Genomic DNA, 19,109 nt, shown 5'->3' with positions numbered 1-19,109 from the left:
GTAAATCAAACCAATACAAAGCACGAATGAATAAAGAATTAAAATATAATTAGACAAAATCCACACATAATAACTACACATGATGAAATTTGAAACTTTTTTCAACTTAATCCTTAATCTTTTTTTGTCCCTATTAGTCTTGGAATGTAACAATTTTTTTCACTTTGGTCCTTAAACTTCAATTCGTTAATGTATTGAATTTCTTTAAAAATATATATATAATATAAAAAAAATAGAAAACAAAATATAAAATTACATGTTTTTAGAAAATTTTGGTAATGATGCGGCGAAGTCTGAGAGTATTACATTACCATGCTTCAATTAGAATCAAAGATTTAAGGACTAAATTAAAGAAAATTAACAAATTTAGGGACTAAATCTTGCTTTCACATAATATATTTTTAGCTTGCGTTTTGTGTAAGATATAATATTTTCGTTCTTTTTTCCGAAAATATTCCTCCTTTAAGTTGGTCAAAGTATCTTAGTTAGATTACATTTTAGTCCGTATAAAATAGAAATTAATTTTTATACATTAAGTAAAAGTTGATTTTTATACGTAAATATGAGATAGAAGCTATAGCTACACTAATTTTTATCTATACAAAGGAATTATTTTTAATATAAAAATTAATTTATTTTTTGATTTAATGTATAAAAACCGATTTAGAGCAAAATATAATCCAATTACTAGTACAAGAACCTCCATAGTAATTTTACCGGGTTACCTTTAAAACAATCCCCACCTTCAATATCCTAGTCGCGTTCAAACTTACGTGCATTCCACTTTACATAAACTAAACAAAATTAAAAAGAAAAAGGAAGAAGCCAAGTATAAAGACATCAGTGACAGAGTATTTTCCCTTTGAATCCCCAAAGCAAAAACACCATGAAAGACACTGTTTTCCCTTCATCCAGACAAGCCACAAACGGCCGCGCCGCCGCCGCCAAACCTTCCTTTCCCGCCACCAAATCTCAACTCTACGGAGCCACCCGCCCTCTCTACCGTCCACAACCAAAGCCTCACCGTTACCGCCGTTCCTGCTGCTGTTCATGTTGCATTTGGACCACCGTCGCCATCCTCATCCTCCTCCTCCTCGCCGGCGTATCAGCCGCCATATTAACCCTTATTTACAGCCCCCACCGCCCCACTTTCACAGTCTCCTCCCTCAAAGTCTCCACCCTTAAAATCACGTCATCTTCCAAGCTCATCACCAACATCACTCTCAACGTCAACGCCAAAAACCCTAATAAAGAACTCATCTATATTTACGACCCTATCGCCATATCTCTCACAACCAAAAACGACGTCGTTATGGCGAACGGCTCGTTTGGTCCCTTCGTGCATGGTACTAAAAACAATACCCTTTTGAAAGCCACCATTAGTGGTGGAAGCCAAGAGCTGGATGACTCGTCGGCCGGCGAGTTAAGGGTTGCCTTGAAGAACAAGAAAGGGTTGCTATTGAAGATGAAGCTTGATACTAAAGTGAAAGCTAAAATTGGGGGTTTAAAAACACCAAAGGTTGGGATTAGGGTCATTTGTGAAGGAATTAAAGTAACTGTTCCAAACGGAAAATCCCCATCAAAGGCTTCAATTTCTAATGCAAAATGCAAAGTTGATTTGAGGGTTAAGGTCTGGAGATGGACTTTTTGATGAGAATTGAGGAAGTGAAATTGAGAAATAGAAAAAAAAAATGTTTATTTTGTTTCATTTTTTCCGCTTTTTTTAATTATTTTTTGGTTAACAATATCTTGCGTAAATTTGGTGATTGTTTGTAATAACAGGATAGGGGGATTTGGTGTACTTTCTTTTAATTTGGTATTTAATTTAATTATTTATTTTAATAGTTATTTAGGTAAAATAGAGATGTGTGATTCACCTTATCCGATTGAAGCACACAAGAGAAAAGAAAACTCTAACACAGTAGACTACTATCTGGTCCTGGCAAACTCACAACCGCAACCGGTGGAGTGTCCGAAATCACTAGTCTATTTAGTTGACCTGAACCAATCCTGGACATATGTAGTCTGCAACCTCATTATGCTGTCGACCATTATGTCTCAGGCGGACACTCCATTCCCGTCCACCGCATTATTCACTGCTCATTCCTCTCGCCATAACAATCTCGAATAAGCTCAACAAGCAAACCATTATCGCTTTCCACCTCAAACCCTTCGTCCCATGCGAACCGCATCCCCTCGTACAAGGCTTTGGCCTCTACTTGGAAGATGGGAGTGGCACTGACATCCATCGTGAAGCCTACAACCCAATCCCCGCCACAATCGCGAATGACACCACCGATGCTTGCCTTATTCCCACAACTTGACGGAAAGCCACTCGTATTAACCTTCACCCACCACAACCGCGAATGACACCGCCGATTTAAGAGATAAATTATCTTCTCACAAAATTCTATCATGCAAAATGACGTGCAGGGTTGTTAAAGAGCCAAGTTGTTTCTAAGTAAAGCCTGTTATGTTTTGTCTTTGACCCAATTTCTTTTTCTTTCCTAAAGAGAAAGGAAATACTAAAAAAAAAAGAAATTCTTTATATAAATCTATATATTATAAATATTAGGAGACTTCTTTTTCTTTTTAGATAATATAGGTGATTTTTAGTGGTTGTCATGTCATGTCTTACTCCAAATATGAAGAGTTTTGACTCCATTGAAATTAAGACAAAAAAATTAATGCATTATTCTATTAAATAAATAAACTACTAAACATTGAATAGGATAATGAGTAGGTGAAAGTTGGCAAAACATATAATAGTAATGGTGTTTTAAGGTATTTTTAATACATTAATAAATATATTATATAGTTTTTTAAACATTATTGTATCATGATATTATATTGGTGTAAATAAAAATATGAAATTAATTGCTTTGTCACTTGTGGAGTGGTTGGTCGACCTAAGCACTTAGGATGGCAGCTTAATTATATAGTCTCAGTCAAATCATAAATATTAAAAAAACCCTAAAAATTAAAGTGATAGTTGTTAAAAGTTTATTAAAATGATGAGTTGGTACTTATCCCAAAAAAAAATTTCTAATTGTAGAAAATCTTGCCAAGAGACCATGATGGTGCATAGTTAGAGAATTCTCCATACACAACGTTGTAGGCTGAGGTTCATGTTACTCAGCCGAATGTGTTGTTCAATCAGATTTCCTTTTAGCTATTAAGAAAATCACTGGTGCTCTTAATCAGTTGATGTCAATGTTGTCTTTATGTAAGATCGTCTACATTTTCCAAGAGAGACAAACTGTTATTCTGATTTCCTTACTGCTTGGAGACATGAGTCTACAATAAAAAACATTGAGATCCCTCCTCTTACTCTCATGAAGACCAAGAGCTTATCGTCTGTAAGCGATTAACCACTCATTTTCTCAAAAGAAAAAGATATATATATGTATATATAATATGAAATGAAAAGAGATAGATTAAAATCTCACAATCAATCTATTCAAGGGAAGAATCTATGTTATGAACAGATCTTGAGAAAGCAAGGACATCATTAGGGTTTTGAGCTACATCACCTTGAGTAACAGTTTCATTAATCACCAATTTAGCCATTGGATCCATACCTACCGTCTTTGTTGTTGTTGTTGTTCTTTCAGTTTCTTCCTTTTTCCTTCCCTTTCTCGCTTCTTCTTCTTCTTCTCCATCTTTGAATGTTCTCTCTTTGTTATTATTGCCCTCCATCGTCTCTTTGTTTTGTGTAGCTAATTGTAGAGATGTATGATACACTTATATGATAGGGCAATCAGTATTTGTTAAATTAACATAATAAACGTGTCCCCTTTCTTTCATGCAATCGACTTGGAAGTTACACGTAAATGCACCGCTAAAATAAGGCTTGCCAAGTGGCGCTTCGTTGTTTTAATTTGAAAAAGGGTTAGATTATTTTTTGGGTCTTGTAACTTTTTTGACTTTGAGTTGTTTTTTTTTTTAATTAAGATATGAACTTGATCATTCTTCTCACATTAAACTTAAATAATTTCACTCGATTTGTCTCGAACTGAATTTTATTTTATTCGAAAAATTCAAATCGAGTTGGCATGATAAAATGAGACTCGTCAACTTGACTAACTCAATTTTTTTCACTTAAGTCAATTCGATTAAACGCTTACCCCTAACTTTAAACACGAAGAAACCATAAAAAAATTTTTAAAGGCTACATTTTAATTTCATATTTTTATGAAAGCTAAAATATAATTTCAAAATCTTAATAGTTTATATATTTATAATTTTTAAAAGATTAAATTAAAATTTTATAATTTTAAAACTCTAAAAGATTGGATTTATGGAGAAACTTTTAGGAAATTAATTTGTTGGACTCTTATTTGACCCATTCTTAGAACAATAAAAATAGGATTCAAACCCTAAAAATAGAGGAATCAATTTAATAGAAATTTATTAAGTCAGAATAAATTTAATAATTAATTTTTCGCATTCTATAACGAGTAGATACTCATCAAATTTCGAGTTTTTTCATTGTTGTTTGACCCTTTCTTCTCTTATAAAATCAGTCTATCTCATCCTTTTTTAATTTTTCTTTTATTTTCCATTTTCTCCACAAGAAAAAAAATTCTCCCCTAAAGCTACCTTGCTACGAGACCGCCTCCGGGCCGAAACCATAAACTATGAGTATTTCAACAAGCGGCAAAACCGCCGTCGCGACAGAAGATTGCTTGGCGTGCAAATACCAACGTCGGAGGTGCCCTGCCGATTGCTCTTTTGCCCCGAATTTCCCCCACGATCGCGAACAACAGTTCAAGAACATGCATAAATTGTTTGGGATGGCCAATGTTATAAAGCTCGTTAGAACCCTAAAAGATCCTTCGAAGAAAGACATTGCGATGCGAACGATCGTCGTTGAATCGGATATGCGAGCTAAAGACCCCGTCGGTGGCTGTTATCGGATCATTCAAGAGCTTCAACATCAAATAGAGTGTAAGGAAGCCGAGCTCGACAAGATTTATTATACCATCGCTAATTGTAGAGCCCAAAATGCACATCGTTTGCAAATGCAAACGCTAAAGATAGACGATGGTGTGATCATTGCCAAATGATGAACAAGCTGCCACTGATCGGGTTTGAAACTGAAAAATGAGCTAATTTGTCTATTAAATCAGATGATAATATAGGGGGAAAATAAATGTAATTAATTTAGGATTATTTGGAACAATAGCAGAATCGTGCAACCGTTGGCCCTTGGCTCGAAATTACGTAATACTATAGTCATGTCGTCGGTGCAATTATTGGCCTGTGGCTTAAAATTACGCAATAGTGGAATCGTGTTAGCCTATGACTCGAAATTACACAATAGTAGAATTGTGTCATAGGTGCAATCGTTGGTCGATGGCCTAGAATTACACCATAAAAGAATCATGCAACTAGCAAAAGTTATCAAATTAAAAAATTAATATAAATGGCAACATAAAGATTCGCATGTACATAAACATTAAACTTACCATTTGGACAAACATGTAAAATTATAAATATAATATATGCATAGACGAGACCCTCATTTGCTTTAATCAAGAAGGATATATATAGGGGTATTTGGTGAACCCACATTGTAACCATAATATTATGTATAATAAATTTGTAGTTTGTGGTCGATTATAAGTACGGGAGATTAAAACTTGATTCGACTTAAAAACATATAGTTTTTAATTTGAGCTAATTGAATTGAATTATTCAATTTTTTTAAGTTAACTCGAATAAGTTTTTTTTTTTTGAGTTCGAGTAGAGTTAAATTTTACAATTCAAATAACTCGAATAACATATTAATGTAAATACCCCTTTGGTCCCTATAAATATCGAAAATGAGCAAATTGATCATTTTCAACAAAAATTACAAAAAAAGATTTAAAATAATTTTCAAAATTTTAAAATATTTATAAGAATTCCGAAATTTTATAAATTATTCTAAAAAATTATAATTTTTTGTTTAAAAAAAAAGAGAATTCTAAAAAATAATATATATAAAAAGTTAAAAATCTTCCAAAATAATAATTTTGAGGACCTAAATTACGAAGTTTATCATACTAGAGTATCAATATATATGGTTTCAAATTTCTATGCTCTAATATGAAATTAGTTATATGGTAACAAGATTTTAATTTTACATGCTTATTTCTAATTACATTTAACTTAAACAATTTCATTCGATTCGTCTCGAATTGAATTTTGTTTCACTCAACGTGTTTCAAAAAATTCAAATCGAGTTAACATGATAAAATGAGACTCATCAGCTTGACTAACTCAAAATTTTTTTCACTTAATTCGATTCGATCAAACGCTCACCCTTAATTATAAACACAACGAAGCCATAAAAAATTTTTTGGAAGCTACGTTTTAGTTACATATTTTTATGAAAGCTAAAATGCAATTTCACAATTGATAGTTTATATGTTTATAATTTTTAAATAATTAAATTAAAAATTTATAATTTTAAAACTCTAAATAATTGGATTTATATATGGAGAAATCTTAAGGAAATTAATTTGTTAAACTCTTATTTGACCCATTCTTGAGCAATAAAAATAGGATAAAAAATTTATTTATTTTAAGCTATTTATTTCAAACCCCCAAAAATAGACAAATTAACAGAAATTTGTTAAGCTTCATTGTTCTTTGACCCTTTCTTCTCTTATAAAATCAGTCTATCTCATCCTTTATATATTTTTCCTTTTATTTCCCATTTTCTCCACAAGAAAAAAATTTTCTCCCCCAGAGCCACCTTGCTAAGATACCGCCTCCGGAGCGAAACCGAAAAAATATGAGTATTCCAACAAGCGGCAATACCGCCATCGTGACAGAAGATTGCTTGGCGTGTAAATACCAACGTCGGAGGTGCCCTGCCTATTGCCTTTTTGCCCCGTATTTCCCCCACGGTCACGAACAACAGTTAAAGAACATGCATAAATTGTTTGGGTCTGGGATGGTCAATGTTATAAAGCTTGTTAGAACCATAGAAGATCCTTTGAAGAAAGACATTGCGATACGAACGATCATGGTTCAGTCGGATATGCGAGCTAAAGACCCCGTCGGCGGCTGTTATCGGGTCATTCAAGAGCTTCAACATCAAATAGAGTGTACGCAAGCCGAGCTCGACCAGATTTATTATACCATCGCTATTTGTAGAACCCAAAATGCGCATCGTTTGCAAATGCAAAAGATAGATGATGGTGATCGTTGCCAAATGATGAACAAGTTGCCACTGATCGGGTTTGAAACTGAAAAATTAGCTAATTTGTCTATTAAATCAGATGATAATATAGGAGAAAAATAAATGTGGGGAATCAAGTTTTGATACCTTTAGTTTGTTTCTTGTAATTAATTTAGGATTATTTGAAATAATTTTTTCTTTTGTTTTGGAAGTTAAAATTAATTAGGTCACTTAACCATTGTTAAATTTACACATTCGATACTCAATTTCAAAAGGTCTTCGTAACAGATGTCAGATTGTGGTGGACGGGTGAATTTATAATTTGGTCTTTAGTCACCATATTATTAGTAAATTTACAAGCTTAGACTTTGGTCACTCAATATATGCATCATTACTTCCCAACTTGATAATCCAAACACTATCAACAACTCAAGGCTCAAGCTCTAGCAAAGCCACTGTCAACTTTGTGTCTAATTACCTCTGACCCTATCAATGCAGCAACCCTTCATTCTTAACCCACTCACCATTTTCCCTTAGGTCAAAATTGTAACCTAAAAAATTCACAATCAACCTATTAACACACACCTCAAACAAGACTAACAAAATGTCACCACAACCACAATGAAAGCAAACAAAAATACCAAAAAGAAGCAAATAAAAAAAAAGGAAGAAAGTCTCCTCTTTCGGCAAGCCCCAAATAGAAGCAAAACAAAAGAATTAATTGGAGAGTTCCAAACAACGAAGAATCAATCCAAAAGGTCAAAGAGAGCCTCATTGAGAAGAAGAACATATCAGAATCAGGCGGCCATTCAATGACGGTGTACGAATGCCAGTGACCAACTTGTAACTTTTTTAAAATTGAGTGACTACAATGTAAACTTGCTAATAGTTGAATGACTTTAGATATAGTTTACCCAAAATAATTAACTAATTATACCAATAATTCCAATTCAAATCAATCATTATAAATACTGACCTGAATAATTTAACTGAAGTCTAACTAACTAACTGACTAGTTAACCCACGTATATTTTTCACAAGTTGAGACTCAAACCTAAATGTTCAAAATCTCAAGTCTTTGTCAACACAACCAAGAAGTTGTTCAATATGCATGCAAAATAGAATTGATTTTATCTTAGGATTAGATATATATAAATTTGGGCTACTCTTGTTAGTTGGGCGCATCAAGTTGGTTTCGGATCATTTTGATTTGTGCTGGTTTAGAGTTTAGATTTAGGTAATTTCGGTTTATTTGTTCAAATTATTTTAAGTTGAGTGAATTTGATCAAGTTAATTCGGATTCATGTCCGGATTAATGACTTTTTATAGCCAAATCCAGTTGGATCAAGTTTATCATGTTGGGTTTCCAATTCATAGAATAGACAAGTCTAATTTGGACGCATTGTGATAATATAAATACGATAAAAGAATAATAATTAAAATAAGGCATATTGAAAAATAATATGAATATGATATAAATATGTACAAATGTGTTACCCCAAACATTTGCTAAGAAACAAATTACCATAGTGAAAGAGTGATAAAGGGAGGGGACACTCCATCACAATGAAAACAGTAAACAAATCAGAATAGGAGGAGTTGTTTATCAATTCAGTTTCCTTGCATATATAGAGTCTTGCTCAGTGAGAAATATTCATTCTGTTTACAATTACAACAATTGATTCTAACCTATCACACCCTGTGATAATTTTTCTTACTTTTGTACTTTGAAAATTCGATACCCTTACCACTAAATTCACCCCTTGTGAAGCAAGTAAAACTGCAACACATGTTTTACTATCAAAATACACTCATAGAATAATATTCCTCACAATAATAGATTAAGTGTTTAATTTTCTGTGTACATTAATTTATACAAGTCTCTCAATTATATAAAGTATTTCAAGACTTACTTACATAAGAAATTCTATCACAATCCCACTAAAACAACAATAAGATAAGTTGGATACAATATAATAATAACAACGAGTAACGTAAATATGGACTCTTGGCAACTAATCAATTTAGAGTTTCAATCCAGTCCAATATCCACAATCCAAGGGATTAGATGGGGCGATCTGATTCGATTCAATATCCAAAATAAATTATCCCATGTGATATGATTTTCATTGATAGGCTAGATATCATTTATATACTCAGTCAAGCCCATAAATACAGTTAAATAAATTCAAATCCAAAAATGTTTTTTAGTGGCCAAGGAGGGGCACTCAACGATCATATTTTCAACAAAAATGAATTAAAAATTATATAATTTGAATGATTAAGGCGTTTTAGCCTAGAAAATAATTAATGTGTTAGAATTTATATAAATATATAATAGATTAAACATAGTTATAAAATACACGTATTTCAATTGAATAATTATGATACTCGGGTTATAGTGTGAGTGTCGATTAAGGTATGTGTTTAATATGATTGGGTTTATTGTTTTTTTATGTTAAAATACGAGTCAAAATATGAAAAATATTTCAAGTAAAATCTAGAGGAAATTATAAGATTTTACCGTCCTTCAAACTTTTTTGTAGCAAAGAATCTCAAAACGTTTAATTAAAATTTTAAAATTTTAAAAAATTTAATGAGAATTTCCAAAAATAAAATAGAGGACTTAATTAAAATTTTTAAAAATTTTGAGAAATTTAATGAAAATTTTCCAAAATTAGTGAGCCAAAGCTATCCTTTTAACTTTACACCTACTAATTTAATTTATTGGGGAAGATAATATGATTAATTTATGTTGCTAATAAAAAAATTCAAAAAGAAAACCTCAATTAAGTTCATTATTTACTTGAATTCAGTTTGTTTAATAATTAAGGCTGGTCGAATTTGAACTTAATTTAACAATGATCTAATTCAATTTTAAAATAAAAAAAAAATTCGAATCAAGTCAGGATAACTTATAAATCGAGACGTTGACTATAGGCTCGATTCCAGAAAATGCTCAACCCCAAATAGTTTGCTTAAACCACTCAAACCAAAACCGATCAAATTAAATTGGTCAATTTAGTTGGTTTAAACCAATAAATGCTCTCCTTTAGGATCATAGACTTATCTTAAGAATACGGCGTCGTTTTTTGGCTAGCTCCGTCACTAATTGTTTTCCCTTTGGCGGCGCACGACTATAGCGAGGAATATACGGGTCGTCGCTAATAATAATAAAACCTTTGACCATTTATTTTTCTTCAATAAAATTCGGCTTCTAATGGTAAAAAATATTACAAACGTGTTGTGTATAATAAGTAGCAACCCTAATTTGTAGCTCTCCACCAGAGGATAAAAAGGAAGCAAATATATATATATTGAAGATTTTTTTATTATTATTAACGAAATTTACTTACATTTTCTTTTTATTTAGCTTACGATAGTGGCAAAAAGGACTAAATCGAAAAGATTTCATCTTCAAGTTTTTAAGGTTTGATTTCTTCAATCTCTTATCCGTTATATGATCTAAAATTATGTTGAAAATTTTGTGGAAATGGGTACTAACCTAGAATTTTTGAGTTTAAGATTTTGGTTGAAATTATGGGGGAAAAGGATACATCGCTTAAAGGACAAGATTTAGCTCGTGTTTGATTTATATCTGAGTATGAGCATACGGAGATATACAATCTTCGAAAGATTTTCAAATACATAAAAATACTTTAAATACTTAACATATTTATGTACTGTATATATTTCATATTTGATTCTCATACTCGAACTCGAATAACCTTAGATAATAGCTTATACTTAAGTTAAAACAATGTTGTGAAGAGTTAAAATGAAGGATTTCATCGAGACAAAAGTTTCATAGGGAGATATGGATGATTTTTCAATGTTCGGTTTTGTCTACAAAAAATAGGGGCGGAATTAGGAATTTTACATGCGGATTGAGATGAAATTATAAATTTCTGGAGAGGTCAAAGCTATAAACTATGAACGGGCCAAAGTTAAAAAGAATTAAATTGCATTATTAATTTTTTGGAGAGGCCATAAACAGAATTTATTTTTCATTCAATTAAGAAGTAAAGAGCTTAATTAGAATTATTTAATGTTTGAAAGGGGTAAAGAGAAATTTTCCCATTTAATTGGCTACTAGCAAGGAATGTCTAAATATATACAAAGGAGCAAAGACGGGCCTCGGTCTCTAAAAATGATCAATTGTATTTTGAGTTTTTTTTTAAATGTAAAATTATACTTCTACCCTTTCAAATTTTATAATTTAATCTTTGACTCTTAACATAAATTTTTTTGACTTCGCACATACGGTTATGGAGATATAATTATCTAAAAACTCTTTAAATACATTCTTGGATATAGCTATAAAGAGATGACCCTCAAACGGCTCTACATACGTGAATGATTTACAAATTTAAGTATGTTCATATCAAACGCCAAAGGCAACGCTAGGGGTTGGTAAGGGTCCCGGCCTCCTAAAAGTAGAAGTTTAGATTTTGACCCTTTAAAATTTATAAAGTTTTAAATTAGTAAATAATAAAATTGCACTTTGTCCCTGAAAATGAAGAAATTTTGATTTAATCTTTTAAAAATTATAAGCATATCAGGTATTAAAATGAAAAAAATTGCATTTTAGCTCTCGTACAATTATAGAACTTAAATCTACCCCAAATATTTTCTTTGTCCCTGTAAAACACGTATCTATAATCCTTACACCCGAGTCCAAGCCTTGCTTCTATTCTTTTGCATTGTTGCTCAAATGAGACTAGAATTTGAGATTTTTATGATTTTGGAAAATTTTGCAGGACAATCAAAATAAAATTATATATATGGCAGTGAAACCAACCGTAGTGTTGAGGGCATTTCTTGTAGGAGGTGTAGCTATTTTTGCCAAAGTGGGTGGTGCTATGAAGGCTGCTGGCAGTGCAAAGCTTGGCGCGGCAGCAGCCGCCATGACAATGGCGGCATCGGCTGCTATGTCCAAACAGGACCAAAATGTTGTAACTAAGCTACCTTCCAAATGATCATCATTCATTAAAGCTTTCTTTTTTCAGCTTCGTAGACCACTATAATGGGATACTGATTGAGCTCTGTTTTGAATTGTAATTTTGATTATCACAGATATTTTATATTCACTTGAAATAAACAATAATAAGAGAAACCCCATACTGTTGGTTTAAATTAATCTTCTTGTTGTAATTTATTGTCATTTTACTACCGCTTAATAGCTTATTTAGCTTTTCAACTTTACAGAAAAAAATAATTTTGACTTTTTGTTTAATTTTTTGTTTCTTTTAATCATTGAACTTACATTATTTATCAAATCTCCCCAAAATTAACAAAAAAAATTTTAACTCGCTGACAATCCATGCGTATGTCATATTAGCAATTAATTATTTTTTTAAAATTGACATGACTGACGAAATAATTAGACAGTGACACGGCATGCCACGTGTACGTCAACAAGCTAATGTATAGGGACTAATTTTTAACCATAGAAATAAACAATTTTTAACAGAAGAACCAAATTACTTTCTAATTTAACATATAGGAATAAATTTATCCATTCTTTGAGTAAATAGAGCAAAATGCAATCTGACTCCTACTATAAGAACCTCCACGATACTTTTGCCACAAAATTTAGTAATGATTGCCGGGATATGCTCAATGTTTATTACTCCGGAGTGGTGTTAATCGAACTTGTTACCGGATGGAAAGCTATGAACCTTAAGCAGCTGAAGGACCATAGTACCTAACCAAAAGGGTACTTTTAAACATGTCCTTGTCGGATTACGATCTTTGATGTCACTGCTCGATAAGTTGCAAACTGTTTCACCAATTAGTTGAATGTTGTTTCAAAACATGTGCTATGAGTATGGACACAAATTACATCGGTGACAAAGCCGGAATATGATGCTGGCAACCAGTGGCCAGATATGAAGATCGAGAAACGCTATATGGTGGAGTCATAAGTAAACGAGGCATTGGAAGGGTTCAGTAGGAAGCATAGTTTAAGTACACATTCAACAATCACGTCCGAGTAACATAGATAGCAGTTGTAATATTGGAAACACGATGTTTGTGTAACAATCTACGCTACATACTTGAACTACAACATGTTCCAAGACCAAATTCTCTACGTACCATCAGGATGCAATGCTCAACTCTACCAAAGAAAAAATCGAGCCGGAATAATAAGCATTAACAAATCCACAAATCCCCCAATGTTCTGTTACGAGTAGATATTGAAGTATTGAATTATCTACAAGACTAGATCACAAATTTTACTCATTGGAGAAACTACTTAAAACAGTACGGTACATAACAGTGTACATAAAATAACAGGCCAAGCCTACAACACGCAAATTCAGCAAAATAAAAGAAGACTGTAGAGACGATCAGAAATAAAATTTTCTGTACTGTATCATTGTCTCGTCCATCCCGTAATTCGCATAGGTTTGATGTCTGATCCCCTTTCTACATTCTTGATCTCAGTCAATTTTCACTGAAGAGTAGATCTTTCGAACAAACCAGAAGCAAGCATAGAATCCGATTGTCCCTGTTAGGACAAAGAAGGCATATGAAACAATTACCATGTACCCAAAGTAAAGGATGCCTGAAACCAGCTTCGTGATCTCCAACTTGGTAAAGAAGTAGAAAATCGAGTAAAGGAAAAGGTAAAGAGCAGAGGAGCCAGCAGTCAAATAAGATCTCCACCACCAATGGTAGTCTTCACTGCACAACTGGAAGTAGCATAGCACGATTGTTATCTCCGCACAAGTGATTATTAGAATAACGAACACTATGAAAAGGAAGCCGAAGATGTAATAGAACTGGTTTAGCCATATTGATGTTAAGATGAAGAATAGCTCGATAAAAACAGCTCCAAATGGAAGAATGCCTCCAATGAGTATGGAGAAGATGGGCTTCATATACCATGCCTGTTCCAAGATCTGCCTCGGGATTTTATTGGTCTTCACAGGGTCTTCAATGGCTGGTTTTTTGAAACCTAAGTAACTGCCGACAAAGACTAAGGGAACTGATATACCGAACCATAAGCAAACAAGGGCAAACATTGTCCCGAACGGAACAGCACCGGAAGATTGTTCTCCCCAAATTAGTGCATTCAGTACAAAGAAGATGGCGAATAAGATACCCGGAAACATAAATGCAGTTTTCAAAGTAATTCTCTTCCACTCTGTGCCCTTGAACATCTTGTATAGACGTGATGAAGAGTAACCGGCAAATATTCCCATGAAAACCCACAAAAGAACCATAGCTGTCATAAGCCCTCCACGATTGGAAGGAGATAAAAAGCCCAGCAACGCAAATATCATCGTCACGAGCGACATTGCAAAAATCTGGACACCTGTGCCAACATAAACACAGAGTAAACCATAATTGATTGGGGCCCTAAAGACATCCCCGTGAACAAGTTTCCATCCCGTTTCTTCTTGTGCCTCGTCTTGAGTTTCCAACTGATTATAGTTTGCGATATCTTTGTACAATGTTCTCATCATGATCATGGCCACCATGCCAGATAGGAAGAGAACAATCATCAATGAATTTATGATGGAGAACCAGTGGATCTGATCATCGTTCATCAGAAGGTATGTGTCCCAACGTGAAGCCCACTTTATATCACTCTCCTGACAAAGGAAAAAAAACGTAAGTTCACCCATGCATTAGCATATAGAGTGAAAAAAACTAATGACAAGAAAGAGAAACGGAAGGCGGAGTACCTTGAAAGTCACATCGTATGTGAAGACAACCTCCTTGCCTGCGTCAACTTCTTGTGGAACAGTGCTGCCTTGAATTAGATTTTTGGTGTCCTTATTGCATGTTGTTACCTGGGGATTCTTCTCGTCCCATTCCTTGTACTCGTGATTAATGCTGTTCACAAGAGCCACACAATGGACAATAATGACATAAGTAAGCTGGTCACTTGATAACCGATAACCAATAGATGATAACCCTGATCCTAAAAACGCTAGTCTCTAATGTTGCATGATGACTGCATAGTTCATCACAAATTGAGTTCCCCTTTTGAGTAGCATGTTTCAAGGGGACAGACAAATTGCTACTTCAACTATAATTGGAGGAAATTGGAGAATAATGAATATATAAGTGCAAAAAAGAACACTCAAGTAGTTCAATGGCTACATGTACTCAGCATACCATTATAATGACTTTTCAAAATAATGAAACAAAAAGAAACAATGGAGTACAGAAAATTACAGGGCTTGGAACCTGTTGTACATTTTTATTGAACTCCAACATACGATTTAGGGTTAAATTACTTTTTAGGGCCTGAACTTGGCAACTTTCCCTACATTGGGGCCTGAATTTTTTTCGTCCAAGTTAGGTCCTAAACTTAGCAATTTTCTCATATTGGGGCCTGAATTTGTTTCATCCAAGTTAGGTCCTAAACTTAGCAATTTTCTCACATTGGGGACTGAACTTTTTTTTATTCCAGGCCCTGAACTTGGCAATACTTCCCACATTGGGGCTTGAACTTTTTTTTTTGCCCAAGATAGTCCTTGAACCCTAGAGTTTAGGTCCCAATGTGAGAACAATTGCCAAGGTCAATAATTAACTTGGACAAAAAAAAAAGTTCAAGCTCCAATGTAGGAACAATCATCAAGTTCAGGCCCCAATGTAAGAAAAGTTAACAAGTTCAAACCCCAAATAATGATTTAACCCTATGATTTAGTGTGATCTTAATGTAGAATATCTCAGTCTAACACACATCCGTTAGATATTGAAACCAACATATCTGACACAAGAACCTTATGCTTCCAGTGATGTCAAGCATGGAACAATTTTTGAAGGTAGCCCATTACCCCGTAACCTGACCCACAACTCTTAATGGCTAAGTCATAATTAAATCACACATATTAACCAAATGTCAAAACAGATGCAAATGAACAAAAAGTAAAAGAAAAATTGTAGAAAACCTGTTTGGAGTAACCTCGAATCCAACAATTCGAGCAGCATCAGTCTCGGTATCCCTGTGAAACATGACCCTGAAGCTCAAGTGATTGTTGATGAAATACTTCTCTTCCTTGCTCTGCAATGACACATGAATGGCTAAGAAAAGATAAGACGAGCATAAAACTTTGAAAGTAGTACTAGCTTCCCAGAGCATACCCCGGCATAATTCCCTTTGAACCCAACACGGAAACCATGTTCATATGTTGTTGATTGACTTCCATCTCTCCTTTGTCTACGAACCGCAACTGGAAGGTTATCAAGTATCCTGCACATCAACTCCATATAATTCAGTACAAACATGAACATAAAAGGGGGGGGGGGAACAAACATTAAAAGAAATAAAGGGTAAGAATCACATAAAAAATCTTCAAAAAGGAGAAAAGAATAAGGAAACATGAACCTTTAACATCAAATTTACTTACATATTAACTCGATATTCATCATCAATTTTTTCCTTGAAATTCTTGGCAGAATCAGCATCGAGTTTTATTCGACAGACTATTTTGCAAGGCTGATCCTCCCTCATTTCAAACTAAAGAAAGAAAAAAATGATAAACACAACGGATAAAAGATATAATCCATAAAACTTTTAATAGAAAACCACTTGTCACTAATAGCACACAATGCTAGAAAAGGTACAGATGCTCACGGTGTAGACAGAGTTCTCGATGCGGTCACCTCGTAGCACCTCCCCCAAATTTTCAGCATTGTTCACAATCTTGGATGGCTTACAATATTTCAAGTAGTAAAAGTCATATGGAAGTTGTGTCTTTGTAGAGGATAATTTGTTCACTTTTACATAAAGAGGATCACCCTGTTCGGAATAGGTAAAAGAAAATTTTAAGACATAAAACAATTCATAGCAATAAAGGAGACAAAAATACATAATAAAAAAGGATCTTAAGGACCTGATTGTGAAATGTAAAACAGCATTGGAAGATTAACTAACTTCAAGTTTTACAAACAAATAGCCCGAGCACCACATGGAATTAACACTAAATATGCTTTATGTTTTTTTAACTCTTTGGTCAATGATCTTTTGGACTTGGAACACTATTATGATATCTTTATAGTTTTGGATTTTCATGTCGATGGTCGCTACAGTGTAACACACCAAAAAGCCCCTCGGAATCAAAGTGCGAAGCTATAAGCCTTGATCAAAATTAACCATGCACTGCAGTAATTATACTATGATTTGCAAAAAGGTGTTTGCAATTCACATTACACAATCAAGAGACATGGTGTTTATTCAGGGATCAAGCATCCATGCAAGTCAAATACGAAGACTGAACTAATTAATTAGCAAAGAAAGTTCTTGCAATAAATCACCATTGGTCCTACATTTTTAAGCCAAAGTAAGATTTAAATTCTTAAAAACCCTAATACAGTAGCTTAAAATCTTGCCAAAAATCATTACAAATAGGCAATCTGTCAATTATATCCTAAACATTCTACCAGTTGTTAAGCAAAATATGATCATCTCAGCATTAAGATTCAAGAACAAAAAAAAGGGTAAAAGCAAACTATGTTGCTTTGACTCTTCACTTTTGCAAAGTACTGAATCCGACACATGGACTCGAGGATATAATCTCCAAAGATCCTCCAAATAAATGAAAAAAAAAACTTCGAAAGATCCGTCATTTACCCATGTCGGTACCCGAATCTCACACTTAAACCCGAATCCAAGTAACATGATTAGCAGACGTTGTTAAGCTTACACTATGAACAGTCAATTTCATAATCAAAATCCCACAAAATACCAAACAAACAACGCAATCCCCATTAGAACAAAATCCAAAACCCAAAATTGAAAAAAGAATGAAAACCCAAAAGGATACAGCACGCAACTACAGATCTCAAAAAGAAATGAATACACCAACACATCAAATCAAAGCTTAAAAGACCTAGATCCCAACTCCAAACCCACCATCAACAAAAACAAGAACTAACCCATGAATCAACACGAAGATTAAAGATAAACCCAGAGAGGGATAGAGTGAAAAAAAGAAGGTACCCTTTGGAAATCACGAGGTGCAACACCAGGGAGATAGAAGGAATGAGCAGTGGATAACAGTAGCAGAAAAGCGAAGAACAGAGTCTTGCTTTTCGTACCCATTGCACTGCTTCAATAGGGAGACAGATTGAAAGCGAGGAGAGCGAGGTGAGAAGAGTTGACAGAGTTGGGATAGACAAAGAGAAATATATAGCAATATATACACTTAAAATAATATATATATACATATATATATTTGACTTTTAATTAAGGTTTTAAAAACCGAACCACAGTATTCAATCTTTAATTCGTTTTTTATTAAAATTTAATAAAAATTAAAAAATAAAAACTAGTTCAATCGGTTTTTAGTGGTTGGTTCAAAAATCAGTTTAAATTTTTTTGTTTGAATCGATATATTTACCAATTTTTAGTTCAATGAAACGATTTGATTAGTTTTTAACAATTATGCTTTCAATTATTAAATCAAATGATTTTTATTTAAAGATGGCATATTAATTTATTTGGTCCTCCAACTTTAAAAAAAATATTTTAGTATTTCATGTAATTATCGTCTCTTTTAATTCTTGAACTTACATTATTTATCAAATCACTCTAAATCTGAAGCAAAAGTTAACTTATATTAATTTTACTTATGTAGAAGCTTTTATGTATGCCACGTTAGTAATTAATTATTTTTAAAAAAATTAAAAATATATTTTTAAAATATTTTTAATAACTTTTATAATTTTTAATTTTTTAAATTTTAAAAAATTATTTAATTGTTGACATGATAGTCCACATATATACCATGTAAGCAAAATTAGAAGGTGTTAACTTTTTCGTCTATTTTGGAATGATTTGATAAATAGAGCAAATTTAAAAATTAAAATAAGCAAAAAAAATTAAGAGAATGACTAAAATATTTTTTTTATAAAGTTGGAGGGCTAAATAAACTATTATACCTTTAAAGATTTATATTAGTGATAAAATTGA

At 33.1% G+C, this 19,109-nt stretch overlaps 4 protein-coding genes across 4 annotated transcripts; 3 read left to right on the top strand and 1 right to left on the bottom strand.

Annotated features, from left to right (window-relative positions):
* Positions 1-626: 626 nt before the first annotated feature.
* On the top strand, positions 627-1,844 carry LOC107937261 (NDR1/HIN1-like protein 13). Its single transcript, XM_016870112.2, has one exon. The coding sequence runs from the start codon at positions 887-889 to the stop codon at positions 1,649-1,651; it is 765 nt and encodes a 254-aa protein (XP_016725601.1). The 5' UTR covers positions 627-886; the 3' UTR covers positions 1,652-1,844.
* A 2,796-nt stretch (positions 1,845-4,640) lies between these two features.
* LOC107937276 (LOB domain-containing protein 22) lies at positions 4,641-5,069 on the top strand. Its single transcript, XM_016870127.2, has one exon. The coding sequence runs from the start codon at positions 4,641-4,643 to the stop codon at positions 5,067-5,069; it is 429 nt and encodes a 142-aa protein (XP_016725616.1).
* A 1,715-nt stretch (positions 5,070-6,784) lies between these two features.
* LOC107937275 (LOB domain-containing protein 22) lies at positions 6,785-7,297 on the top strand. The gene has a single exon (XM_016870126.2). It carries the CDS (start codon positions 6,785-6,787, stop codon positions 7,295-7,297), a length of 513 nt encoding a protein of 170 aa, XP_016725615.1.
* Positions 7,298-13,303: 6,006 nt separating this feature from the next.
* Positions 13,304-18,364, bottom strand: LOC107937279 (transmembrane 9 superfamily member 7). The gene is made up of 7 exons (XM_016870131.2): positions 18,138-18,364; positions 16,773-16,937; positions 16,546-16,655; positions 16,280-16,388; positions 16,087-16,199; positions 14,872-15,022; positions 13,304-14,778 (listed from the first exon to the last, which is right to left on the bottom strand). Exons 1-7 carry the CDS (start codon positions 18,237-18,239, stop codon positions 13,621-13,623), a joined length of 1,908 nt encoding a protein of 635 aa, XP_016725620.2. The 5' UTR covers positions 18,240-18,364; the 3' UTR covers positions 13,304-13,620.
* Between the last annotated feature and the right edge of the window lie 745 nt (positions 18,365-19,109).

This window comes from Gossypium hirsutum, chromosome D06, assembly GCF_007990345.1.
Source record: "Gossypium hirsutum isolate 1008001.06 chromosome D06, Gossypium_hirsutum_v2.1, whole genome shotgun sequence".
Classification (NCBI taxonomy): domain Eukaryota; kingdom Viridiplantae; phylum Streptophyta; class Magnoliopsida; order Malvales; family Malvaceae; genus Gossypium; species Gossypium hirsutum.
This window is presented reverse-complemented; position numbering and strand designations above follow the sequence as displayed.

Bases quoted from the DNA above. Each gene is read 5' to 3' on its own strand.
- LOC107937261 (XM_016870112.2), top strand. From the start codon at position 887: ATGAAAGACACTGTTTTCCCTTCATCCAGACAAGCCACAAACGGCCGC.
- LOC107937276 (XM_016870127.2), top strand. From the start codon at position 4,641: ATGAGTATTTCAACAAGCGGCAAAACCGCCGTCGCGACAGAAGATTGC.
- LOC107937275 (XM_016870126.2), top strand. From the start codon at position 6,785: ATGAGTATTCCAACAAGCGGCAATACCGCCATCGTGACAGAAGATTGC.
- LOC107937279 (XM_016870131.2), bottom strand. From the start codon at position 18,239: ATGGGTACGAAAAGCAAGACTCTGTTCTTCGCTTTTCTGCTACTGTTA. The intron at 16,938-18,137 runs GTACCTTCTTTT...TATTCCGAACAG, and splicing joins CACCTCGTGATTTCCAAAGG to GGTGATCCTCTTTATGTAAA. The intron at 16,656-16,772 runs GTGAGCATCTGT...TTCTTTCTTTAG, and splicing joins TCGAGAACTCTGTCTACACC to TTTGAAATGAGGGAGGATCA.